This window comes from Paroedura picta, chromosome 6 (genome assembly GCF_049243985.1).
Source record: "Paroedura picta isolate Pp20150507F chromosome 6, Ppicta_v3.0, whole genome shotgun sequence".
NCBI lineage: Eukaryota > Metazoa > Chordata > Lepidosauria > Squamata > Gekkonidae > Paroedura > Paroedura picta.
The window spans coordinates 33,057,018-33,083,940 of NC_135374.1; the positions used below are offsets into that span (position 1 = coordinate 33,057,018).

General features: G+C 44.2%; 1 protein-coding gene and 4 non-coding genes across 5 annotated transcripts; 2 read left to right on the forward strand and 3 right to left on the reverse strand.

Moving 5' to 3' along the window:
* Positions 1 to 1,872: 1,872 nt before the first annotated feature.
* Positions 1,873 to 1,955, forward strand: TRNAL-CAG (transfer RNA leucine (anticodon CAG)). The gene has a single exon. It is a non-coding gene; the product is annotated as a tRNA-Leu (tRNA).
* A 3,472-nt stretch (positions 1,956 to 5,427) lies between these two features.
* TRNAT-AGU (transfer RNA threonine (anticodon AGU)) lies at positions 5,428 to 5,501 on the reverse strand. Its single transcript has one exon. It is a non-coding gene; the product is annotated as a tRNA-Thr (tRNA).
* An 800-nt stretch (positions 5,502 to 6,301) lies between these two features.
* Positions 6,302 to 6,375, forward strand: TRNAI-AAU (transfer RNA isoleucine (anticodon AAU)). Its single transcript has one exon. It is a non-coding gene; the product is annotated as a tRNA-Ile (tRNA).
* Positions 6,376 to 7,111: 736 nt separating this feature from the next.
* Positions 7,112 to 7,183, reverse strand: TRNAH-GUG (transfer RNA histidin (anticodon GUG)). Its single transcript has one exon. It is a non-coding gene; the product is annotated as a tRNA-His (tRNA).
* A 2,150-nt stretch (positions 7,184 to 9,333) lies between these two features.
* CPOX (coproporphyrinogen oxidase) lies at positions 9,334 to 23,971 on the reverse strand. The gene is made up of 7 exons (XM_077342039.1): positions 23,426 to 23,971; positions 21,544 to 21,687; positions 19,503 to 19,613; positions 16,862 to 17,003; positions 15,202 to 15,420; positions 12,770 to 12,874; positions 9,334 to 11,444 (listed from the first exon to the last, which is right to left on the reverse strand). Exons 1-7 carry the CDS (start codon positions 23,913 to 23,915, stop codon positions 11,357 to 11,359), a joined length of 1,299 nt encoding a protein of 432 aa, XP_077198154.1. The 5' UTR covers positions 23,916 to 23,971; the 3' UTR covers positions 9,334 to 11,356.
* Between the last annotated feature and the right edge of the window lie 2,952 nt (positions 23,972 to 26,923).

Genomic DNA, 26,923 nt, shown 5'->3' on the forward strand with positions numbered 1-26,923 from the left:
CTTTGTAAGTGTATTTTTTCTGTAGGAGAAAGGGCTTGCTCACCTATGATAAGAGGGTAAGGGGAAGAAAGGAGAAGATGCTCTATCACCGATATGGAATGAGTTAACATATTGCCTTGTACACTTCCACCCACTGAACATAGTCACCTGAGTATTTATGAATTTTCAGCTGTATTAGATGGTGAGCATGAGAGCCAGTGTGCTGCCTAGCAGGATCATCATGATACCAGTGTCGGCCAAAATGGATCCCTTGAAGGAAATTATGGGGAATTATGAATATTGCAAGAGGTTGGGTAGCACAAGATCTTTCTAGCAATTTTTACAGGGGCCTTTCTCTTGGAGAAACCCTTCTCAAATAATGACAGTTTACACTCAAGGAGATTTATTTGGGGAAAATATTGGGATACAAGCAAAAACATACTGGTTCCTAAGAAATGAAAGGGAAAGAGGGAGGAACTCTGGGCAATAGTTATCTGATCCAGAAAAACAGCGGGGTGGGGTCACGGCCCAGAGCAGCAGCCTGTATTGCAGGCTGGGTTTCGTGGAATATGAGAATGAAGTTGGTGGGTTTCTGGTCTACTTTTTAAGCCAATTTTTCATATTCACCAGGAGGAAAGGTCAGAGGTGGGGTCAATAGGATCTTGAGTTACCAGATAAGCGAGACAGGAAAGGCTTCCATACATATTTTTTCATCAGGAAAGAACATGAAGGTAAAAGCAGTACATGATTGTTCGGGGATTATCCACTAGGCCAACTGTTATTGCAGTCCTTTGTCTTGGACAGGGTAAGAGATTATACTGGCCCTCCTTTTTGTGCACATTGTTGCAGCATACCTGTGATAGATAGAAAATCTCTTTGCTTGAGGTTTGTCTTGACATAGAGAATCTGCGCTGCTTATGTCTGATGTCTGATGCGTTCCCCAGTCTGTATTGACACATGAAACGTGTCAATACAGACTGGTATCCCCATACCTATGTGAGCCTGTGGCCAGTATTATACTATTAATATATATAAGGACTTGTCACTGATGAAAGAACTGAAAACAGAGATTACCTGGATTCCGTTTTGACAGAAGTCCTAAAGAATAAAGAAACAAGGAAAACCACAAAAATAGGACATTTTTCTTTATCATATTGCCAGTGGATAGGTCTGTTGCTAACATTTCCCAGCAGACTGCAAGATGTTAAGCCCTGATGGCCAAGTGCTAAAATGTTCTGAAGAAGAGTTGTGAAGCCAAAATAGCCCCTCATAGTGGCCTCACCCCCCCCTTAAATGAAGAGGAGGGGGGCATGCCTGATTCAGTTTTGTTACAGCTCCCACCTCCAACTGTTTTACTGGCCAAGCTTCTTAAGGGTTTGTCCAAGTACATTAGTTACACCCCCAAAACGACAGCCATGGGGGGGTGATAATTTTACAGCAGTTCGCTTAGTACATCTGCTTCCTGAGAGTAGCATTTGGATATCTGCCTAACTGAATATGGAGCAAACCTGCTGCTCTTCTGTTCTGTAAATTGCCAATTGTGCCCTACTGTTATAATATTGAAAGCAGGGCTTTGCTTTACTAAGCTGCAAAATCGCTATCTTACAACCCATGTGTTTTGTATGAGAGAAATAGTCCTCCAATTGTTGCACTGAAAGTCCTGATTTCTTTTGCTATGAGGAACAGGAGTGTCCAATCTGGATGCAAAGTTACTTGATAATACATCTAAAATATAGTGTGTGATGGGTGCTTGAGCGGGGGAAGTAATATCGCCATGACATTTAAAAGGTAGGAATTCAACAAAGTTGAGACTGAATTAACTTTTTTGGATGAAATAATATTTCAGGTTAGTGTGGATTACTTGTAAATGTGTAGAAGCATTTTTGCTCAACTGTCAGGATGGCCGAGCGGTCTAAGGCGCTGCGTTCAGGTCGCAGTCTCCCCTGGAGGCGTGGGTTCGAATCCCACTTCTGACAACAAAATATTTTCTTAAACGCAAGAGATCGGGGTCTTTATACAATTCCCTGGGCTATTTCATTAAAGAGAAATACCACTAGGATTTCAAATACTTTTACACCCTCTTCACAATGGGAGTGCAAGGCTTGGTGTTTACAAGCTGCAGGAATAGGTCCCTGTAAGGTGTTCTGATCGTTTTCTGCCGACATCCCCAGGGGACTACAGATTTTGGCGGCGCCGTGGAGCGCTCCGTATCCCTGCAGCGATCAGCGGGCCACGAGGGCCACTCGAGTCGGCGAACGGGGCAGCCAGCCGCGTTCCGTCCCTCTGCTGCCAGCGCGCGGCACCGAGGGGTCTTGGCTGGGTGGCCGAGCACAGCGCCGGAGCGCCCTCGGCGTGCCTTGCCTTGCCTTGCGCGTGATCTCTCCCAAGCAACAGCAGGCTTGCTCCAGACCTCCTTTGGGTGGCCTATTTCTTAAGGGTGGGGGGGAGTCTTAAAAAGTATTTCGGTTCCGGTCTCCCTGAAAGCCGAGGGTGTGTCTATTAAAAGGGTCCCCCGCGCTCCGTTCCCCGTTGCATTTCTCAGCCGGGAAGTGCTTTGGGCACTTCCCATGCTGGACGAATCCAACGGGTTCACGCCAGCCTCGGCCTCCTTTACACCTTTGTTATGTCGGCTGCACAGGCCCGGGGGGACTGGAGGGAGGGCAGGCGCCCTGAAGCGCCCACAAAGCGGGCGAAATGGCTGCCGCCGAGCCCGGTCCCAAACCCGGCTCTCTAGGAGACGCTTCCCTGGAGTGGGGGAAGATTACTTAAGTGTGTGTTGATTTGGACAGGCTATTTATTAAAGGGGGGAAGGAAATTGGGGGGGGGGACTCCTCTTTGCTCAGGCTTTTAAATCAAGTGGAATTTAAGGTCTTTCCAAGGGGACGGGAAAATGTCCTGTCCCTGCTTGTTTCTCTCTGGCGCAGGGAGGGGAGCATTTGCTCTGGAGGCCAAAGGTGTCCGGTTCAGACTCCGGCCACTCCCGTTCAAGGGATCAGGTAGCCGTTGGGTGAGAAAGACTTCTGCCTCAGACCTTGAAGAGCCCCTGCCTGGCTGAACACACAGGAGGTGCCGCCTTCTTTTGGTGGCGGTTACCCATGCTGGAGCTCCTCGCTCAAATATATATATGATCAGGAGACAAGCTTTACTGCTAAATTTAAAAACTAACATGTTGCTAGTTATAGAGGATATACACCAAAGGGTCTGTAAGGAACTGGCATATGGATTTCAGGACCGGGCAAAAAACAAAAAACAAAAAAAACTAGGCTGCATCTTGATAGCACCTAACTAGCTAAGGATCTTGGCTTTCCAGTGTGGAGGAGCTCTGTCCAAATGCCATGGAAGCATCTGTTAGCATGGGACATGGTGAGAAGGCTAGTCTACTGTCAGCTGGAGCTAGAGTGGCTAGAAGAGCATATTTGGCTCTGACCTAGGCCCTAGGCTGTCTTCATCTTGTTGGACCACAAGAGCTAAGCAGGGTCAGCCCTCATTAGTACTTGGATGGGAAACCACCAAGAAAGGCCGGGGTCAGGTAGACAATGACAAACCATCTGTCATCCCCTCTTCCCTTGAAAATGTTTTGCAGGCACCCTGTGCAACTTCCAGCACCACCAGTGCTAAAAGGGGACTATTTGAAAAAGGGCATCTAGCTGCAACTGTCTCATTGTAGGTAATCATATTATAAAAACACTGTTATATACAATGAAGTAAATAAATAATGTTGAACCACTGCATCCAGTGTTCCTTATTAAACCCCCTGAAGTTTCACGCATTTTCTATCCTGGAGGTTGCCTATTTTCTTACATGGTTTCCACAACAACCATTAGAACATATGTCTAATTTTTACCCCATGCTTCCTCAAAAAAGTTCAGTACATTCAATCTGCAGTTCAGTTTTACTGGTGGCTCTTATTATCAATGCTTCTGTTGAGGACGTATGAAGATGCTGTGTGGGGCTCATTTGCAACCCCTATCAAACAAAGAAGAGATACACAACCACTTTGGCCAAGGAGGGACCTCTCACTCTTACAGCAGAGAAGAGGGAGGGATCCCTCAAGCATCTGTGCTTCATTTATTCATAAATTATCTATAAGGAGTTTGGGGGCCAGGTTTGCAGGCAATATCAACTAAAAGCAGATTGGTTTATCATGCACTGGGTAACAGGGCTTGCAGACAGCAAGGGCTATCCTGCAACAAGTTGCACAGTCCATCTGAATATCAGCTAGTCCCCAATCACTGTCGTGTGATGCCTCCTTAATCTGGATGTCCATTCAAACCTGAACATTGGCCTTATGTATTACATTTATATCCTGCCCTCCCCGGAGGCTCAGGGCGGTTCACCTAGAACATAGGAACAGAAACAATACAAAGAAGTCATTCATCATAAAACAATGGAACAATAAATGGTAAACAATAAGAACATGAAGATGACAATGAGCCAGTAGTGATTACATAATCAGACTCCCCATCCCGTATGTAATACCTTAACAAAATTTCAAGGTAAAGTTACCAGTCGTTGAAGGGTACTGTCGTGAATGAGTAATTGATTAATCAACATGAAGGAATGATAGTAGTACATCCATTCAGATGGGTAGCCCTCTTGGTCTGAAGCTTCAGAACCAAGTTTGAGTCCAAAGGCATCTTTAAGACCAATAAGGTTTTATTAAAGGCATAAACTGAAGAAGCGCGTATGTACCTAAAAGCTTATAAAGCTTATAAAGCGTGGTTGGTATAAAAGATGCCACTGGACTCAAACTTTGTTCTCATATTTAATTGATAGTTCTTACAGCAGAGAAGATTGAGGGGTCCCTCAAGCATCTGTGCTTCATTATATTCATAATTCTGTATGGAGTTTGGGGTCCAAATTTGTACACAATGTCAACTAATTTTCAGGATCAAAACCAAAGCAGATTGTGGAGAAGTTCTTTCCAAACTGGGTAAGTGGGGAACACCATGCTGAAAGTGTCGTGTCTGTGCACAGTAGTGATGAGAAAAGAGAATTCTACAACAGGGATTAGTAGAAGGACTCCCAGTAAAATAGCTAGTATAAGTGATACCCCTTGTATAGATCTAGGGTGCAGTCACAGTTTGGATACTGAGTGCAGAGCTGGTCATCCCATCTCAAAAAGTTAGATTGTCCAGGCTATGTCAATGACCACTAGTTAGACATCTTTAAAAGGCAAAATCATGGAGGATACCTGTGATGGATTAATTGGCCTTCTGTGGTCAGAGACAGTCAAGCTTTGAATGCCAGTTTCTGGAGTTTGGAAAAAGGATGCTCAAGTAGATAGGCCATTGGTCTCATTCAGCAAGCATTGTATTCTGAGAACCATTAAATGGCAAAATTACAGGAATTGTTAGGGAACCTATTTTATCTTTGCGAACTTAACACTTAGCAATATCAATACTAAATAACAAATAAAAACCAAAACGCAGAAATGAAAGACTCTAGAGGCACCGCTGGGATTCGAACCCAGGATCTCCTGTTTACTAGACAGGCGCTTTAACCAGCTAAGCCACGGCGCCTAAAGCTGTGAAAAATGTTTGCAAAAATGCTCTCTAAAGGATATGTGGACAGAAATTTGCATTATAGGCTTAGGACTTCCCCATTTATTTACGTTTCCTAAGACATTAAAGCCTAGTCAACGCTATTCATCAACCTCGACAATTCTTCGAAATGCCTGGATCGAAGCGACGGACTGTATTAGCTGTCGATGAAAGACCTCCACCTTAATGAGTTTGCTTTCCAGCTCTAAACTTTCTTTTCCTCCTCTTGATGTAACCTCCCCCTGCCTAGAAACGAAATTTGTGCCACATTTTCCAGTATGCTGACTTCAATGTATCTTGATGCCGCGTTTTATTCTTTGCAAGCGGGAGACTGGAGACCGAGGAGCCGGCGTGAATCTCCCTCCCTCCGGGGAATCCAGCAGTTTTGCAGCAACCCATTTTAGACCTGGCTTGAACGAAGTGGCGGGGAGGGATGGGGCCGGTTTCGGGGCTAGCAAAGCATCCTTGCCCTTGTCAACGAAGATAATGGTCTGCAATAAAGGGGTGATTCTAAGAGTGACACTTTCTTTCGTCGTCCGGTTACTCGACTCCACTTGAAGGACTGCACGTGCCGCCAGCCCGGTCACGTCTCGTCTCTTCCTCGTTTGTTGTTCGCTGACGAGAGTCCCAAATGGACGAGCCTCGGGGAAAAAACAAATGATTTGATGTTCGTGGGCCAAGGATATTGAAAAGGAAACCACTAGTGTAGAATGACTGCCGCGTCATTCAATCTCTTTTGTATTTACAAGAGGGAAAATGAGAGAGCTTGCCACAACATCGGCCGGTTAGCTCAGTTGGTTAGAGCGTGGTGCTAATAACGCCAAGGTCGCGGGTTCGATCCCCGTACGGGCCAATTCATTTTCGCAATTAAAAAAAAAAAGAAACCGGTTACTTTGACCCACTTTAATTGGCCTTTTTACTTTCCTATTATCATAATGTCAGTATAACAAACTCTGCTGCTCTCTTAAATACGGGGACATTTTGCCGGAGGTAATGTTTCTGAACAGGCTCTGCTTTTTGACAGTCAACAAAGTGCACAAAATCTCTGAGCTTTCTTTAGTATTACGACAAAATCTGAGTCCAGTGGCACCTTTAAGGCCAGCACAGATTTACTGAAGGCGTGAGGTTTCGTGTGCATGCACACTTCCTCAGACAATGGAACAGAGATCATCAGCGTACAGATATAAGGAGTACATTAGTAGAAAATTAGTAAACAGCATCACAATAGTCACCATTTGATCTGTTATTCTCGCAAGGAACTATCATATTACGTATTTATCGTATTGCTCACGCCTTGAATAAATCTGTGTAGGGTTTAAAGGTGCCACTGGACTCAAATTCTGTTCTGCTACTTCAGTCCTCCAGGCTACCCACGTGAATCGTTCTTTAGTTTCGTAACCCAAGTGTACTAAATGCTATTTCTGAATAGTGTTACAGGGGAAAGAGGTTTGCTTCCTCTAAAATAGCTTTTTCAATCGGATAATCTTAAGTGTAAACAGAAAACATGTAACGAAAAAAGAGCCTGGAAAAAAGAATACCACCACCACCACCCCGCCCCCCAAAAAGGGGGAGGGCGTTGAGAAAAATTTTGCCGTGACTCGGATTCGAACCGAGGTTGCTGCGGCCACAACGCAGAGTACTAACCACTATACGATCACGGCGCGCCACTGCAGAGCTGTGAAACTGCTGCTGAATCATCCTACATCATTAGCACCTAATGACTGACAGTCTCGTCGGCATTGAAACCTTTCCGAAGGGCGGGCAAGTAAACAGTTTTTTCAGCAAAACAAAAGAGAACAATGAGCCTCCTCATATCTTATACTGAGACATAAGCTCCTCCGTCCGACAGCATCGGCGAGTCCAGCCACCAGCGGACTGTTCTGCCTCGCGCTGCACTTTGCACTGGAAACGAACACGTCGCTCATTTCCGCAGGGCCTTCGGCAGGCGCCACCCGCAAGACCCACGCGCGGCCTGGCCCGCGCCTTCCGTGCTGCGGCCCCTCGCCCTTTGGGGAGCGCCTGCCTGACCGGCCGCAGAAACCCCCAGCCTCAGCGCCCTCCGCAAACGAGCCCTGCCCGAATGGGCCCAGGAGGACATGCGCAGATGGAGCAGGGACGCCAAAGGAGAGCCAGCGCCGCTGCGGAGTCGGAGGGGGCTCAGCGGGTGCCTTGAAATGCGGGCTCGGGTTTCCTGCCCTGTCCGAGTCCGGCGGTACCTTTTAAGCCCAACCAAGTTTTAGGCCAGGGATGCGCCGTCGTGGGCACAGCGGGCCTCGTCAGCTGCAGTGAAACGAGACTTTCGCGACCATTACGCAGAGGTGGTGGTCGGGAGGTTAGGTTTTTAACGTTTTAATTTATTTGATTTTTATACCACCCGCCCAGGAAGGGCTGATTTGAGCCAAGATGAAGAAGTAACTGAGTGACAAGTATAGCGAAGATTGTATTAAAGCAGAAAGACATGTGAATAGCTGCAAATCAGCAGGTGATACAAGAATTAACAGATGCGAGAACTAGCTTTGTGTCCAGTGACACCTTTAAGGCCAACAAAAGTTAATGCTGGGTATAAGCAAGAACAGAGTGACTTCTTATGCGTCGTGAGATAAGAACCTGTTATCTCTGTTAAGCCCTGGGAATTCCACTGTACTGAGTGCTGAAATAACTTGGAATTCAACAGTCTTCTGTTCCGGTCTGTTTTCCAAATTCTTTTGCAATAAGACAACTACTTTGACATCTCCCATTGTTTTTTCCAGGAGGCTGAAATGTACAGATTTCGCAGCCTTGTGATTCTTAATGTCAGATTTGTGTTCATTTGTCCTTTGGCATAGGGTCTGGCCTATTTGCCCTATGTAAAAAACTGAAAGGCATTGTTGGCATTTCATGGCATATGCCATGTTAGAAGACTGAGCTGGAGGTGGTATAGTTAATATTATTAGGTCCAGTGATTGTGTTGCCTGGGTATATGTGGTAGTAAAGTTAGCATCTGGGTTTGTTGCAAGCTCTGGTACCAGTGCCATTAAATGCCAGCAATGGTGATGGGACAATTAAAAATATTCTCATAGAGAATTATATTTTGGGTGGGATATTTTATTCCATTGCTTTCTAACCTTGAAGATATATAGCATTTTAATATACAGAGATCGAAAGACGCAAAATGCTTGTTGTTGCCATATAACTTGATACTTTTTTTAAGTAGGAGAAAACTTTTAAATGAGAAAGTCTTTAATCAAGTCCTCAAAACTAATCCAGCCTGCCCCTATACTTAGCAGCGACAAGGCCTCCAGCTTGTCTTTTCACATGACTACCTCTCCCCCTCTCTTCTGGCTGCTAATGATTCATTTCCTATGAATAGCCATAACAGAAATAATGCCTGAGAAAAAATATTTCCTCTTCAAGGTGCGCCCCTTCCCTTAGTGCCCTAAGCACATGCTTATTTTGCCTAATGAGTCATCCAGGGATGGGAATAGCAACATCGCATGCACTGATTTCAGTCCTTAATAGATCCCAAGAGGCTTTGGCCACTGTAGAGCTTTATTGTTTAAAGAAGTTCCTCAGCTAGATCCTTTTGCCAACAGACACAGGTTCCCCCTCACTGTGAGAGAGTTGAATCCTCAAAGCCTACCCAATAAATTAAACTGTTTTAATGGACCTTCTCCATCATGTCATGGAGCACTTTTGTGAAAGAATATGAATTATTTGTGGGACAATTGTCAGCAAAGAAAACAAGCATGACTTTTATAGGTGGAGCAAGAGTGGAGATCAATAAATATAATAAATATATATTTCCATTATCACAAACTGACTGGGAAAACAATTGATTAAAATATGTGATTTTATTATAATTGTCTATAAAACCACAAAACTGTACAGCTAGAATACTACTCATACTCACAGGGCTTTTAATGTACAACAGGAGAAGGAATTAAAGTCCTGACTATTTTCCATGATTGTCAAAGGTTTGAGATCAAGTTTTTTGCAGGGAGAGGGGATTGCAGAGTTTAGGCCACAGATGTGCAGGCCCAGAAATATGAAGGGAACCCCTTCCCCCCCCCCCCATTTATTTTCCAAGACTGGTAGCAGGAAAGAGATAGCAATTTGGGTGGAGAAACGAGAGAAACCTTTTCAGAAAAGCCTCCTCTATATGGAATGCTTTTAAAGTGGTACACAGGACATTCAGGTACCAGTCCCAAAGTGCAATGGGGACCTCTTAAAATACATATTGCTCCTATAACATCATGTGTGCATCATATCCTCTGATTCATCTTGCTGTTTGCTTCCCTGGGATAACACCTATGTATCAAATGGGAAGAATAATCAGCATACAAGTGTGATTCCTATTTGCAGACTCCAAGGCTTAACACAAGCCATTCTAGTCAGCGGATGTAACTAAGTGTCTTAATTCAATCAATCGTCCTGAAAGAAGGTCAGAGCACCCTAATTTATAATGTTAGAGGTATCTTTTGCCCTTCTACTACGAATGCCCCCAAGCACTTCACTTTACAACCAGCTTCCCACTAGATGGAGATCCGGCACATCCATTTTCAGTGAGTTTTGTCAACCCAGGCAGAATTAGCGTGCTTTCACTATCTCACTGTTTTAACAGTGTTTTCAAAAAAACCTAATAATAAAAATGTTTGGCTTGGAGTGAATCACGATAATGAAGGACAGATCATGGAAAAGAGCCATTTAAAAGCTGCATGTACACATTTTTCATTTTATTCACGGTTGTGGAAAATACAAAAGCAAATTAAACACATCCTTGAAACTGGTTTGAATTATCACTGCTTATTCCTGTTTATATCCTCTTAAGCTACTGTTTCTGAAACAACTTGTTTCCACAAATATTATTATCAAGCCTCATCCTAGTATGGAAAACCCTGGATTAAATCTGCTTGAGTAAAAGTGCCAAAATAACTTCTTCTACACCATCCAGGTTTCAGTGGTTTGCAAGATCTACATATGTGTGTACAAACCACACCCTTTTGCAACCACAGATTATATATGGCTCGATTGTGACAATGGTGTTAGATCCTGGAACTTGAAATTACTGCCTTTTCTAGTGGACAGAAGAAAAAAGTGAAAAGGTGCTGACAGCTGCTATCCTTGAGGTCTCTGGTCCTGAGCTGTGCTATCACAGTTCATACTTTATTTAATGACAGAAAACAGCTGCGCTGCATGTGGCTGTCTTTCACTCACAGTTCACAAGTTCTGATGCACTATCAGTGTGGCAGAGGTTTCCTTGAAGTACGACATATTCAACAAGTCAGCCAAGGTCGACTGAATGCAGATCAAGTAAACTCTTTATAATACACTATTTTAACAAATAAGCATCACCAAGCAATACACTAACTACTGGAGCAAGCTACAAACGTTTCGAGAATAGCATCAAGTATAAGTGTAAATTACAGGTGGTCCCTAGAATGACTCCCTGATTGAAGAAAACGTTACAGCTTAGAGCAGAGTAGTCAAACTGCAGCCCTCCAGATGTCCATGGACTACAATTCCGATAAGCCCCATGGACATCTGGAGGGCCGCACTCTGACTACCCCTGGGGCTTAGAGCATCTGATATCACTCCAGGCTGATCACACTTTGCGTGCACCTCGATGAGCCTTTTTGTCCCCTGCACCTTAGTCTGGTTGCAAATGTCAGTTCATCTTGCAGGACGCTGTGTCTGGAACAGTTTGTGGCATTTCAAGAGAACACTATGTACCATCATTGACTCTTTCTAAGGCACATGGTAAGCGAACAAGTAGACAAAGATTGGCTGCAGCTGCAGCACAATGACGGTTTGAAGAGAGAGCCTGGAGAGTTCAGATCCTTTCTCATGGCTGCTGGTCAGTGTACCCAGTCTCTGGGCTGGCGTAAAACTTCTAGGATTTTTGCTTCCCTGGAATTCTCTGAAGGTGAGTACATATATTCCCACCTGCATACAGGACAAGGAGGAAAGAAAACAACAAAGGTATTGGTTTTCTCCCAGTCCATACAGTATAATTACGAACCATTTATCTCCCTCTCTGCTTCCCTGCAAAAAGCAAAGTGGTGTGATTTTGATTACCACACAACATTTATCAACGTTAGTGCTTGGTTTGTATTTTACATCCCAAAATACAGTGGTCTGCTTTTCAGTTAACTAAATGCCTTTGCTTTGTTTTTTAACATTCAAATGTTTGTTTATGCATCTTAGAGCATAGGTTCAGTTGTGCTCACTGGGTGGCTTAGGATTGTGTCAAAATGCCAGCATAATGGGCCAAAAAGGATGTGATTTCAATCCACTTTGTACTTCCAATCTACTTTGCAACTGGACTTTGCTGTGTGAATCATCAAAATCCACTTGCAGATGGATCACTAAAGGGGACTGAAAGGAGATTGTAAGTGCATTACCTGGCATGTGTGAAAGAGACTAGCAGTTCAACTTGAAAAAAGGCAGACTGGCAGTGAAGTGGGTGAAGAGCTGGACTTAGCTGGAATCTTATGTTTGATCAGTCATGCCAGGATAACATGACTCCTACCAGTCATGCCAGGATAACATGAAAGGGATAAAAGTTCAGACATTCCTGGTTGAGTCAATGAAGAGCTCCAGATGCCTGCTTCTCTCCCCTCTTACCTCCTCCACCATACTGGAGAGGATTCAGGTTAGCTCTGCAGCCCATAAATGTACAGCATCAGGTATACAGAAAGCTAGCAATGGAATACAGCTCACACCATAGAGCAGCAGGCTATAGGCTCTACCTCCACATATAGCAACATGATCCAGTAATAGGAATCCAAATGCGGAAGCAGGTTCACAGAGCTGCTTAACTGGATATCCAATTCAGCTGTGTCTCATTGAACTGGCTACATATTTTAGACCAGTGGTCCCCAACCTGCGGGCCGCGGCCCGGCGCCGGGCCGCAAAGGCCATGGCGCCGGGCCGCGGCTCCCTCTCCCCGCCCCCCCCGCAGTAAAAAACTTCCCAGGCCGCAAGCTACTTACTGCGGGAGGGCGGGGAGAGGGAATCAGGGCCATGCCGCGCCCGTGCAGGCCGTGCCCGCGCGGCCCGATCCGGGGGTGCAGCTCGCGGGCGCGGCCCGATCTGGGGGCACGGCTTGCGGGCGCGGCCCGAAACGTGGGCGTGGCCCGCGCGCGCAGCCCGATGCCCTGCCGGTCCCCAGCCTAATAAAGGTTGGGGACCACTGTTTTAGACTACTATATGCTTCCTGAGTATAACTGCCATATGATAAATAATAAATAGTGTGATTGGGCTCTCACCTGGCAGTGAGTGGCAGCGACATAAGGATGCTTTCAATCCTAGATCCTGGTGTTGCAAGACCAAACTTTGTACCTCTGTCATACACCAGATTGAATTCCACATACCTGTTGGAGAACACAAGAAAGAGATGCTGTCACAGGAGGATGTCACCAGGGAACTGTCTGTGCCCGAGGAACCAAAATACTATCCAAAAGAAATGTTAACTTCTGTATTTGCATGAAACTTTTGCGTTTGTGCACAACTGATTCTGACTTTGATGATGGTCACAGTCCTTCCTCAGGGCTATGCAATTTCTACTCAATCGCTTCTATGGCTTTTGAAATGTCCCTGCACACAATCTCAAATTGCTGCAATCTGCACCCAATACTGATTTCCATGCGTGTGAAAAATCTTGAGATACACAAAGTTCTACACGGCATTTTAACAATTACGAAACAGAACAAAACTGATCTTCAAGTGCTTTGTCTTATAAACAAAAGGTATCCATTTGGGAACTACTTTTGCAGTGATTCAACGCTGTCTTCTTGAAGCATCTTGCCAGAGATGGAACGTAAACTTGCCAGAGATGGAACGTAAACTACCAAATAAGCAGTATTAACAGAGTATCCAAGAAGCTTGCACTTAAAAACTCAATCGCAATGGACTGAAAATGACCCTAAGCTCTTGTCATTGTTTCATCATTTCTGCAACACAGCCAACCGCAGAAAGCTTCCGCTGTATCACAACAGCTTTGCCTTCTCTCTGTGCAGCCTATCATTTAAACCAGGTCTCTTTAGATGTTTTCTGTCACAACAAAGGGAGCCGTTCCCAAGTGTCTCTGTCATAAACTACAGTTCTCCCTTCATCCCCGCCATTTCTTATGCCCTTAGATTAAATCAGTGTTGAGGGTACAGTGCATCACCCTAAACTGCACTAAAACATATGTTGATCAACTTCATATCTAGCACAACCAACCCCATTACAGTTGAAACTACTGCATCCTAATCTGCTCTACACAGAAAATATATCAGGCTGTTGCTGTTAGTGTACTAGGCACTTGTGATAAAATACAGCAGGATCCTTTTGAACTGTGGAAATATCTTCTGTATGCCAACAAGTTCCAAATAATGAACAGTAGGAGAATCATTAGATCACTTTCATTGGGTACAAGATACATTTTCTTTAACTGAAAAGAAAATGTGTGTTCTTAAAAAGCAAAACTCCATTTTCAGAACTGCTCAGGTGCCATTTGCAAATTACGGAGATGACTAGTACTAAGAATCACTCCTGTGGTTTAATTCCACACTATTTTGATAACTTTAACTTTGCATCATAGAAAGAGTCCACCCAATATGTTCTTCCTTCTCTTGCCAAAAGACAGACAACAAACCCAACTCTCCACAGCATATGCTATCTTTAGGACCATTTACAGTGATGGACAGTGAGAGGAAGGGGTTCTCATGGCTAGCCCAAAGCTCCTTATCTTAGTGCAAGAAAAAGCAGATGTCAACTGAGCTTAATCCCAGAAGATACACAGTTTATCAGGAGACACAAAGTACCGTGAATGCCTTAATCTTGCAAAAATAATGCTCTGCTCCAAGACTCCACCTTTTAAAAAGAACTGCTCACGTCAGCAACAGGCCATATAGCACTTAGGGGATAAGATAAACTTGGTAATTTTACCGAACAGCCAACCTTCAAAAAGACACTCAGAACTTACTAACACATGGACTCACAAACAGTGGGCCAAGGAAATCAACTATTCCAGTGTATTTTCAGCAACAAGCAAACTGAGCATTGTTATTTCATTGATACCCCAACTTTTCTCTCCAATGGAAACCCAAAAATGGCTTACAATATTCTCCTCTTCTCCATTTTATCCTCACTATAATCATGTGCATTAGGGTAATTCAGCCTTTCTCAACTTTTTTACCATTGAGAAACTCTTGAAACATTCTTCAGGTGTTGAGAAACTCCAGAAGTGGTGTATTCGTGCAGGCTGTGGTTGGGAAGCATAGCTGTGTTCATGCCACCTGGGCTCCCTTCCCCTTCCCCCAGGCCCATCAATGACTGTGACTATATATGATCATCACCCGATAAATTATTACCATTTGTTTTAAATATAAAAATTAATTAACTCCCACTCATTCAGGAAACTCTTCTAGAGTTGTCAAGAAACCTTGGTTAGGCTGAGAGCATGTAACTGGCCCAAGGTCACCCAGCAAGCTCCTTCAGAAGACTGGGGATTCAATCGGGGTCTTCTAGATATCTCAGACATTTTGACCACTTTACTATGCTGATCCCACCCTGAGGAAAAAGATTTGAAATGAACTACATTATGTTTGACTAATAACAGAGTTGAAAGGTATGCATTGAAAGCACAATGGATACTTTAACCAGGGGCCTGGTCACCATTTTTTCTTGTCAGCCTAAAAGGTCATCAGTCACTCACCTGCCTCTACGAATCTGCTGCCACAGTTTTTCCTCTGGTGTGAATGGCTCATGACAGTGCTTCTTTACAATGGGAATGTAGCAAGGCACAATAGCTTTGGCACAGCTCTGAACAAACTGAAAGGCTTCCTCTTTTGAGGGCCAGTCCAGATCATCAAAAAATATGCCTCCAATCCCTCTTCGTTCTCCACGGTGTTTGATGTAGAAATAGTCATCACACCTGAAACCAACAACCATCCAAGTCAAGGACAGCACACAGATGTAAAATCTAACATCCCCCAAACATACATGAGGCTACAGCAATGTGAGCAAATAAGCAAGCAGCAGATATTTTTTCCTTTGGAAAGAGTTACAAACAAGTCCCCCAAAACACTGTGTAGGCAGTAAATGTCCATTCAGATGTTGAAATACACGCTGTGTACTCCAAACCCAGTCTTAAAGTACACAAGCAGTAACCTCTACCTCCTATACATCTCCTATTCAGTTTCAACACAGAAAATATACCAAGCAGGTTTTCAGTTTTGTTAGCTGAATATGAAGTAACAAACCATTAATATCCCAGTCACAGGATAGGCATATTTTTATCATAAAAGGACAAGCTGGGAAGCAGAGAGTTAAATATAATTCCCAGTATAAGCTTTAGTTCCTCAACAGCATTAGCTGCTACTGCAAGAACGTCACATTTTTATTTCAGCAAACTGTGGACTAGAGCAGGGGAAGTCAACCTGTGGTGCTCCAGATGTCCATGGACTACAATTCCCATGAGCCCCTGCCAGCAAACGCTGGCAGGGGCTCATGGGAATTGTAGTCCATGGACATCTGGAGCACCACAGGTTGACTACCCCTGTACTAGAGCACATTCAGCAGAGGATTTGCTGCAGACTATCTCAGCCTGCTATTCTGTAATGGGAACGGTTCTTTATGACAAGCTTCTCACAAGTTGGCAGAAGAGCTCACATATTTCTTTGGGAGAATAGCTGCTGCCACAGTGCAGGAGCTGAAAGAAAAAGCTGGGGCAAAAGCAGATGAGCAGCACCAGGCAGGGCAAGAGGAGGAGTGCTTCCTAGTCATTCTCGACACCTGTGCTGGCTAACAGAGACAATTCCTCTCCAAAAACGGAATCACAGATCAGGAAAAAGCTGAGTTGACAATTGCCAAATGTTAAATCTTGAATTACAAACTGCATTATCCGATATAAGTTCTTTTGTTAAATATGTTATTATATACTTAAGTCAAGGTGTTTTATTGTATTGCATTGTATTATGAAAGTTTCTAATGTAAACTGCTCTGAGCCAAAAGTGAGGGTGGTATATTAAATAAGTAAGTAAGTAAGTAAGTAAGTAAGTAAATAAATATGAAAGACGGTAATACACAATTTGTATTTGACAAGCCTTATTTAGAATAATTTCAAAAAAGTAGCCTGCTTAAGAAGAAAACTAAAACATTTCTTAATGAAGGAACCTTTCCCCACGAGTTGAGATAGAGAATAGCTGATGGTCATGGAACATGTTCACAGGAAATGTAGTTCTGCAGTCCTGATTTATTCAGAAAGGCAACAGTTTTAAGTCCAAGCTGAGTTGAAATTAAAGGATAACTGCCCCCACTCCCATGTTGCTTTATAAAAACCTTTTAAAGAAAAAAGAGAGGAGCTACTTGCATACCATTTCTTGAATTTAGGGTACAGCTCTGGATTGTGCTTATCACAGGCTTCCTTCAGCGTTTTATGAAAATGAACAGCGTCTTCTTCGTTCAAGTAAGTTGGAGTAAGGTCTGTTCCACCACCAAACCACCACTGTTTTGACCCTATAGGAGGAAAAATGACATATATTTTACCTGTGAACCCATTGCTTTTCATGTTTCTTTTAGTAATATTAGAATCACGGTAAAGCATTTTACTGACATCTGTAATAAAATTAATGGCCTTACACAGTGTCTGTATGAGACTAGTAATAAAAGCAGACAGTTATCTATATATTTACTATCAAGTCATAATTGACTAATGGTGGTTCACTACTGCCTGCCTCTGCACAGCAATCCTGGGCTTCCCAACATTGATCGAAGCCAACTCTCCTTAGCTTGCAAAATCTGACAAGATCACGCTAGCCTGGGCTATCCTGGTCAGGGTTCATATTTGTTGTTGTTAGGTGCAAAGTCATGTCCAACCCATCGCGACCCCATGGACAATGATCCTCCAGGCCTTCCTGTCCTCTACCATTCCCCGGAGTCCCTTTAAGTTTGCACCTACTGCTTCAGTGACTCCATCCAGCCACCTCATTCTCTGTCACCCCTTTCTTCTTTTGCCCTCAATCGCTCCTAGCATTAGGCTCTTCTCCAGGGAGTCCTTCCTTCTCATGAGGTGGCCAAAGTATTTGAGTTTCATCTTCAAGATCTGGCCTTCTAAGGAGCAGTCCGGGCTGATCTCCTCTAGGACTGACTGGTTTGTTCGCCTTGCAGTTCAAGGGACTCGCAAGAGTCTTCTCCAGCACCAGAGTTCAAAAGCCTCAATTCTTTGACGCTCGGCCTTCCTCATGGTCCAACTTTCGCAGCCATACATTGCAACTGGGAATACCATAGCCTTGACTAAATGCACTTTTGTTGGCAGGGTGATGTCTCTGCTTTTTAGGATGCTGTCTAGATTTGCCATAGCTTTCCTCCCCAGGAGCAAGCGTCTTTTAATCTCTTTGCTGCAGTCCCCATCTGCAGTGATCTTGGAGCCCAGGAAAATAAAATCTGTCACTATCTCCATTTCTTCCCCATCTATTTGCCAGGAATCGAGAGGGACGGATGCCATGATCTTTGTTTTCTTGATGTTGAGTTTGAAGCCAACTTTTGCACTCTCGTCCTTTACCCGCATAAACAGGCTCTTTAGTTCCTCTTCACTTTCTGCCATTAGAATGGTATCATCTGCATATCTGAGGTTGTTGATATTTCTCCCTGCAATCTTGATCCCAATTTGTGACTCCTCTAATCCCGCCTTTCTCATGATGTGCTCCGCATACAAGCTAAATAGGCAAGGCGACAGTATACAGCCTTGCCGAACTCCTTTCTCAATTTTGAACCAATCAGTGATTCCATGTTCAATTCTCACTGTTGCTTCTTGACCTGCATATAAATTTCTCAAGAGACAAATAAGATGCTCTGGTATTCCCATCTCTTTAAGAACTTGCCACAATTTGTTGTGCTTCATATACTACTATATAGGGTTCATATACTACTGCTTTAATTTGTAGACACAGAAATGCTTAACATTTGGATGAGCAAGACTAAAAACCACATGCCAAAAAATCAAACAAACCAAAGGAAAGCTGCCCTGCTGGTCTCCTAGTTCCACATTTTCTGGTGTGTGTCTATCATAATATTGCATAAAACCAAGGGAAAACAGACAGAAAAGAACCATGACAGTTTCTATAATATGGTTAGGATATATAAAGAAAACAGCTGTCTATAAAAATGCTGAGGTATTTAAGTTTAGTTAGTTTTTTCGCTTGCCGTCTTGTCACCTTTAGTAATTGTAATTACGGGTTTTTATGGGTTTCATTGTGTTTTTATTCTTTTATATTGTGTGAACCACCATGAGCCCAATCGGGAACGGCAGTATATACATTCAATAAATAAACAAACAAACAAACAAACAAATAGCATATCATCCATGACAGGCATATGTATTTTTATATAGCAAAACATTCTATAAAATAAGTCTGTCCTGAGGATCACTGAGAGACATTACAATAAAATCATTGCTGAAAATACTAGGCGCCACAATGAAATTTCTAGACAGCGTTGTAACATGACTCTTGGGATTTGTTGACCACTGGGTTAGGCTTCCTGCTATGTTTTGCAATTGGTTACATCATATTTTCACTGATACAAGATCCCGATGATTATGGGGCAGCACAGGAAGCCCATAATTAAAGGTGCGTTTTTGAATGCGTGTTAAGACACAAACTACTTTGATAATCTTTACATTCTGTGAGAAAAAGTTGCCTTTGAAACAACTCATGAATAAAGGCCATAGTCTTGTTCTTAAGAGATACTTCTGTTTTCTGTAAGATATTTTACAGCTGTGTGATTCCTCCTATTGCCTCTCCAAGGAGCATCTTAGCCTCTCTTATATTTCTGACGCATGAGAGCAAAACATTCATTCCAAAGATTCATAAACAATTAATTTAAATAAATGCTATATAAAAGTTTTCACCACAGCTCAGAATATAACTTCAAGGGGATTCTTAATCCACTGATAATACATCTCTGTGAAGTTGGACATTATGCATTACATTTATTCTAGATAATCAGAGATCTTACCATCTGCTTCCTCAATTTCAAAGTATCTGTAGTTGAAGTGTATAGTGGGAACGTAAGGGTTTTTTGGGTGAATAACAGAGCTTACCCCCATGGCACAAAAAGGCAGTTTTCCTAGACAGAAATACAAACAAAAACAGTTGGAATATTACATAGCATGTTTAGTGCCTAAAGATTTCTAGCTGCTGCTCTGGTTCCTTGCGTCCCATAAGAAATGCTGGAATTTGTCTCTTTAAAACAAAATTCATGTTTAAGATTTCCCCAGAGATGTTTCTTCTGAATTATGTGGGGAGAATTCTAAGAATTTATGTTGTATTTGGAGCTTTTTCTATGTATTTTAAAAAAAAAACTTTAGAGAAATAATTTGTTTAAAATTAAGTTTCAGAATTCAAATTCCTATTATTCAGAATACAGTTAAGGTCTAGGCCAGAGAAAGTCTCAAGGAGATATTTCAAGTAATTTTATTTTCTGGTATTGCTTGTTAATATCATACTGGCTTACTTAATACTAAACATACACATTTCCTAAAGGTCAGACCCAAAGCAAGTTCTGACACATGAAACTAAAGGTAGTGATAGACAAGCAGCAGCAGTGGACTAAAGAATGCTATCCTTTGGGATTCTACCTCTTATTCTTGTTAATAATAAGTACTGGAAGGTTTGGCAAGAGAGAAGCATTGGTCTTCAAAGAAGACAGGACAACATATGTTATTTATGGTGGCAGCTACAAGTTGACCAAAGAATTGGGGCCACAGTCTTTACAATATGGGATGGAAGTTCACATGCTTATATTGTGGCAGCTGTAACCAAACAGAGCAAAAGGGTAAGTCAAGCTACTGCCAAAACCATGGATTTCTTTTTGCACTAGCATAACATTTCATTATGTGACTAGACTATGAACTCCCTATCTGAATAGAGCTATTTTGGAGGGAACTCTTCAGAAAACAAGTTTCTTAAAGTAGTAGAATGCCTAGTTTACTGTGACAGACAGAAGGCTGTCCTGCCCCTGAAGGGAAAAAACAGCCACTCAGCTGAGCCTACGGGGGTGCATCTCCAGCAGCCAATCAACTTTTGGGAGGGGAATGGAAGGCTGGAGGAGTCCAGGTCTATCTTGGAGAGAGTGCAGAGAAAGCGGAGTTCTGCCTTGGGGAGAGAGCAGGGATAGTTCAGGGTTGGGTCAGAAAAACAGCAGAGAGAGTGAAGGGTAGCTCTGCTTGGTAGTGTGGCAGAGTGGTTTAGCTCTGCCTCCAAGAAAGAATGGTATCCGTCACCTGCCGCAGGCAATGGAATGCAGTTCACTTTACCCGCTTGTATCACTTCGTTCTGCTGCACATATACACTAAGCACAGGAAGCAGAGCCAAAGCACAAGTTCTTCAAAACCATGAAAAACTGCACATAACATGTAAATGGAAAAATGGAAGTTGCTCTCAAAACATAAATTTAGTAGTACTGAATTCAACCATCACCAACCAATCAGGTATGCTGTCCCATCCCTGACTGACCATCCATCCAACGAACGGCCAATCAGGAAGGGTGTCCTGGCCCTGACCACATCCCCCTCCAGTTTCTTCCATGTAGAAGAAGTGCCGGCTGGTGAGTGGGAGCTGGAGGGAGGGTGTGGGGCCTGAGCACCCCTGGCTGTGGCCTTGCCAGGCCTCGGTGGTGGGGAGAGGTGGAGCTAGATGCCACCAGCAGCTCTGGTCGCAGCAGGGGGAGGAGTGGCATCCCCGCCAGTGCTTCCCACTGCCACCCTGAAAACACCCACCGAGGCTGAGGCGAGCCCTTTTGGGGTGGCAGAGTTCCCACCAGCACTTCCTGCCACTGCTTGAAGAGTGCCTGCCAACGCTTCGGTGAGCCTTTTCAGGGCAGCGGCAGGAAGAGCAGGGTTCCCACCAGCCCTTCCTCCTTCTCCACCCCGAAAATGCCCATCAAGGCCTCTCCAGGCCTCAGCTGGTTTGCTAGGGGTGGGAGGGGGTCCTAGTGCCTGTTGTATTTTCAGATACAACAGGCTTTGTGGCTAGTTTTAAATAAAAACATGCCTTACCATCCTTGGTCTTCAGAGTTTTCCCCCTGCTTCTCATCTGCTGAGCAGCTTCTTCAGAAAGGTGGCCAAACACTACAGAAACGTTGACTCCAGCCTTTTCAAAGATCTCACCATCCTGAAGAACACAGCTGATTCCTCCACCACCTGTTCAATACAACAGCCAGCATTTTCTTGTGTTGTTAACCCATTCAAGCAATCACTTATTTGTAGGGATACCTGGCTGGAATTTACAATTTGGTAGTATTTCTGTGGGATGAGGAGTTGATGTTTAGTCGATTTATTAGGTGATCCACAATTGTATATATCATATATCGTCATCATCATAATCACAAGTATATATTTACATGTTAGAATATGAGACTAAAAAAAACCCCACTGTCTTTGCAGTTTTTAATAGGTTGGGCTTTCTGATATTTGTTAAAGCTAGATAAGACCTCAAAGTTGGCCCCTCCTGTCTTATCCTCCCAACCTCATACACCCTGAATGAAATGTAGGCTTCAGATACACGCTAAGAAATGCCTATCCACAAAATCACCCAAGTAAACAGTGTAGAGACATTTAAGAATGATGCTTATAAAAATGGTCTCAATTCATGCATTCTTGGCCTTCAATACTACACATATTCCTGTGGTTTGGTCATGACACTTTATCATGGGAAAATTTTATCTCCTAACAGAACAAACAAGTACATCATGAAATAAATAAATGTACTTAACCAGGAGGTGCATAGAAATACTAATTAACAACACTTACAATGCATCCTATTACACTTTTGTTAATTTCTGCCCTAGGACACTTCACTTTCCAGAGATAATACATCATCTATATTACTGTGAAGCTCCATTAAATCAAAATCTCCATCATTATACAGCAGCAGAGAGGTCTTATGGAACTCTCTTTTCATACAAAGAATCATGGGCTGGAATCAAATACAAGGCTAGAGAGATGCAAAACCAAGCTGTATTTCATGGGTAGCAGCCAAGCAGCTTGAGCAGCACTCATTTAAGCAGCTCCATGCCCATGTGAGCACCAGGTCCCATGCAAATGCTGTAGGAGCACACAGGCCAACAGGAGACCGACTCTGCCTCACAAGCATCAAGCCATCAAAACATCCAACCGAGATCCCATACAAAGACTGCATACACAGATTTCCTTTTTTCATCATACAAAGTCAACATTCTTGTACTGCAGAATAGCACATCTTGCCTCAGTGGCCACAATTCCTATGTATTCATTCATCTATAACCACAAAAGGGACATGTCAAAGCCACACAAATTCTAAATGTCACCGGTCAGTTATAGGGTATTTACAAGTAGCTAACCCAGAGTCTGAATTCTTTCTTCCCACTACTATAGCAGCCATGTGAGCCTCTCAGCATCAGCTCTCCCAGCTACACTAAGGCCTGGCACATAAACAGCATTATTGGATGCAGGATTATTCATTGCAGATTAGTCACACAGACGGCTGGAACACCTTTGCACCAACCTGTCATAAAAGTACATTTATCCGCTCAGCATTTATTTACAAGCCAAGAAGGAACTGCAGAGCAGGTTAGCGATTTATAGCTTTGTTATCAAAACCTGCAAGTTACAGATGGGCTAGAAAACGCACTCCTAAATGACTTCAGTCCTCCTCCACGCGCTGGCCACCAAGGAAGCCCTATGAAAGTCAGTGTGGGGGCCTCCGTGCGCCCCTCAAATTAGAGCACTGATTCTTGTTTAACGGCCAATCAGACGCTAACCAAGCCAGGTGGCCAGACTACTGGGATCCAGCCTGGGGAGCCCAGCCAGCCGGGGAAGTTGGCGGCCCTCCAGATGAGCTCCTCCCGAGCGCCAGAGAGCGGATCGCGGGGGGAGCGCCTCTGCCCCCGGGGTCGGTCACCTTCCGGCCTCTCCCAGCGGTCGACGGTGAAGGAGGCGCCGCGGTCGAGCTGGGCCAAGGCGCGGCACACCTGGCCCTGCGTCTCCATGATGAGCAGCTCCATGCGGCTCCGCATCTCCCCGCGCCGGCTCCGCAGCTCGCGCATCCCGCTCACCGGCGGGGCCATGAAGGCGTCGAAGCGCCGCGCCAGGCCGCCTTCGCCGCCTCCGTCCGCCTCTTCCTCCGGCTGGCTCCGCTGGCGCGCCATCTCCGCCCGCCGCGCCAACCCCAGCCCGGCCAGCACCGCCGCCGCGCCAGCAGCCCAGGCCAGCGCGCCCGACGACGGCCGCCGCCACTGCTGCTGCTGCTGCCACTCGGCGCCACCGGGATCGCCCGCGGACGGCGGCGGCTCCCATCCTCCCGAGGAGGAACTCCTGGCGCAGCGCAGCCTGGGCTGCAGCAGCATCCCTCGGGCGCCCGCAGCGCACACCCCGCGCAGCAGCCGGGCCATCGCGGAAGCCACTGCAGCCAGCGCCGTCTGCCAAACACCTTCTCCTAAGCGCCCGCGGGGGGGGGGGGGGCGGGAGGGAGGGCCGGAGCACGGCTTTCTGGGAAACGTAGTTCCGCCGCCCACCATGCTCGAGGTTAATGGAAGCGGCTCGGACTACAATCCCCGGCAGAACCTGAGAGGGAGGGAGGGCCGGTGTTTTTCTTTTTCTTCTTCTTAAGGGCGAAGGTAGAAAGCGGCAGTGACTCAACAGACTGAGCATGGCTTTCCAGCACGTCCGAAAAGGGAGGGAAAGACGAGGGAGCCGCAAGATGCGATATAGAATTGTATTTGAATGGCTCTGTGGGGTGGGGCCCAGTTGCCATGTATGGCTGCAAAAGTTGGACCATAAGGCTTTTGAACTCTGGTGCTGGAGAAGACTCTTGCGAGTCCCTTGGACTGCAAGGCGAACAAACCGGTCAGTCCTAGAGGAGATCAGCCCTGATTGCTCCTTGGAAGGCCAGATCCTGAAGATGAAACTCAAATACTTTGGCCACCTCATGAGAAGGAAAGACTCCCTGGAGAAGAGCCTAATGCTGGGAACGATCGAAGGCAAAAGAAGAAGGGGACGACAGAGAATGAGGTGGCTGGATGGAGTCACTGAAGCAGTAGGTGCAAACTTAAATGGACTCCGGGGAATGGTAGAGGACAGGAAGGCCTGGAGGATCATTGTCCATGGGGTCGCGATGGGTTGGACATGATTTCACACCTAACAACAAGAAGTGGGGTGGGGTGGGCCCCACTGAATTCAGCGGGCGTTCATTCAAAGTCAGCACAACCAGCACTGGTAACTCCTGAGTCTAATAAGTCTTCTGAGTAAAACGCATCTTGAGGGCTCACCCTCGCCCAGCACAGGAAAGTGACACAGGCCAAATAAGACTTGCAGGGGCAAACAGATATGCCGTTTTTCCAGGTGGCCACTGCAACTGGTTCAAATGGTGAAATAGATATAATAACTAGACTGGACATGTGTATTACTTTTTGAAGCACTCCAGGTAATAGTCGCTCATTCTTACAACAGTTATGTAAAGTAAGCAATGTTAATAATCACATTGTAGACGGCTGCAGCTATAGCACACTAGGATCACGTTAGTTCCGTGGGTTATGCCCTATCAGAAAATTTCTCTCCCGCCCCCCTCCCAATTAGTTTTAGGCACATAAGATAAAGATATCGACGGTTTATGCCCTATCGGGAAATTTATCAGAACATTTTAATGTTATTTTAATTTTCATATTTAAAGTCTGTTAATTTAAAATTGATATGTTTTAACTATGCATTTGCGGGTTTTTATATGTTGTCAGCTGCCCCAAGATTGTAAAGGGGCAGCCTTATAAAGCAAACTAACAACTGATAAAATAAATCTTTTCCATTTTAGATAATTCAATTCATTACTCAAAAATATTCAGAGCACCTAATTTTGATGAATTGATACAACAATGGTCAATGTACAACTCTCTCTTCTTCCACATATACAAGTGGAACATCTCAACATCCATTTAACCAATAAGATAATTGGTCACTTTGAAAAGAGGACTAGCTATTGCTTTACCTTCTAGGTAAACTTGATAGGGAATGAATATATTTACACACATATACACAGACAAGATCTCTCTCTTGTATAACTTTTTTATTTTGCAGGTGTTTACTTTGCTGCCAAGGTGTTTAGCCATTATGGTCCTGATTATTCGACAAAAAGCATGATGTTAACTGGCCATCACTTACTTCTTGCAGTGCTTATAATGAATAAAGCACTTAAAATATCAACAGGAAAAAAGTACAAAATATGTGTATAGAAGAGATGTGTACCTAAGCATACTTTGGGGGAGGGGTGTAAACTATCATGAAATAAGGGTAAAAACCTCTATGGTAGAAGTTAGTTTTAGTATAGAGTTTTTGCCCAAATGCCAGAGTATCAGCCAGACGTCTCTGGTGTGATATCACTTCCCATGTAATGTCTAGGCCAGTGGTTCTCAACCTGGGGGTCAGGACCCCTTTGGGGGGTTGAATGATCCTTTCACAGGGGTTGCGGCAGAGCAAGCAGCTTGGCCGGGGAAGGGGGCACCTTCCACACAACAGCCTTGTAGGGTAGATCCAGATAGAGTGTTCGTTTATCTGGAAAAGAGCAAGATCAGCAAGGTGGGGCAAGAGGCAGAACTGAACTGAGAAACACTGGGAAAAAATAAATTTATATACAATCACTAACAATGGATCTTCATGTCATTGGTCAGTTTCAGTTTAATTTCTGTGAAAGAACACTTGCATAATTTTATGGTTGGGGGCCACCACAACATGAGGAACTATATTAAAGGGTCGTGGCATTAGGAAGGTTGAGAACCACTGGCCTCCTTGCTCCTCATAAGTCCTCCCCATCCCCCACCAGTTGCCAGGAAGGATCTGGTAAGTATGGCAATTAAGAGATTGGAACACCGTTCTTATGACTTTTTAATTTACAAAAGAGACAACTAAGGGAGACATGATTGCGATTTATAAAGTTATGCACGGGACATATAGAGCTTTTTCTCCCTCTCTCAAAATACTAGAACTTAATAGAATTCAATGAAGTTGTTGGGCAGTAAATGTAGGGTGGATGAAAGAAAGTATTTCTTTATGCAACAAGTGATTAAAATGTGGAACTTGTGGTCAGAGGATGTAGTGATGGTCACAACATAGACAGCTTTAAAAGCGGATTAGAAAGATTAATGGAGGTCTGGCCTATCTGTGGCTAACAGCTATGGTGGTGACTAAAGAGAACCTCCACATTCAGATGCAGTCAGTGGCTGCCTACCAAAGAGGCAACATCACAGGAAGTCCTCAGCTTCTATGCCCTGTTGTTGACTTCCAAGGGTAACTGGTTGGTCACTGTGTGAGACAAGATTCTGGACTAGATGAATTGCTAGTCTGATCCAATGAAGGCTCTTCTTACGATTTTAGTCTTATAAAATAAATATATTTATAGAATATTGCTTCATCT

Bases quoted from the DNA above. Each gene is read 5' to 3' on its own strand.
- CPOX (XM_077342039.1), bottom strand. From the start codon at position 23,915: ATGGCCCGGCTGCTGCGCGGGGTGTGCGCTGCGGGCGCCCGAGGGATG. The intron at 21,688-23,425 runs GTGACCGACCCC...TGTATTGAACAG, and splicing joins CCGCTGGGAGAGGCCGGAAG to GTGGTGGAGGAATCAGCTGT. The intron at 15,421-16,861 runs GTATGCAAGTAG...TGTTGGTTTCAG, and splicing joins TACCCTAAATTCAAGAAATG to GTGTGATGACTATTTCTACA.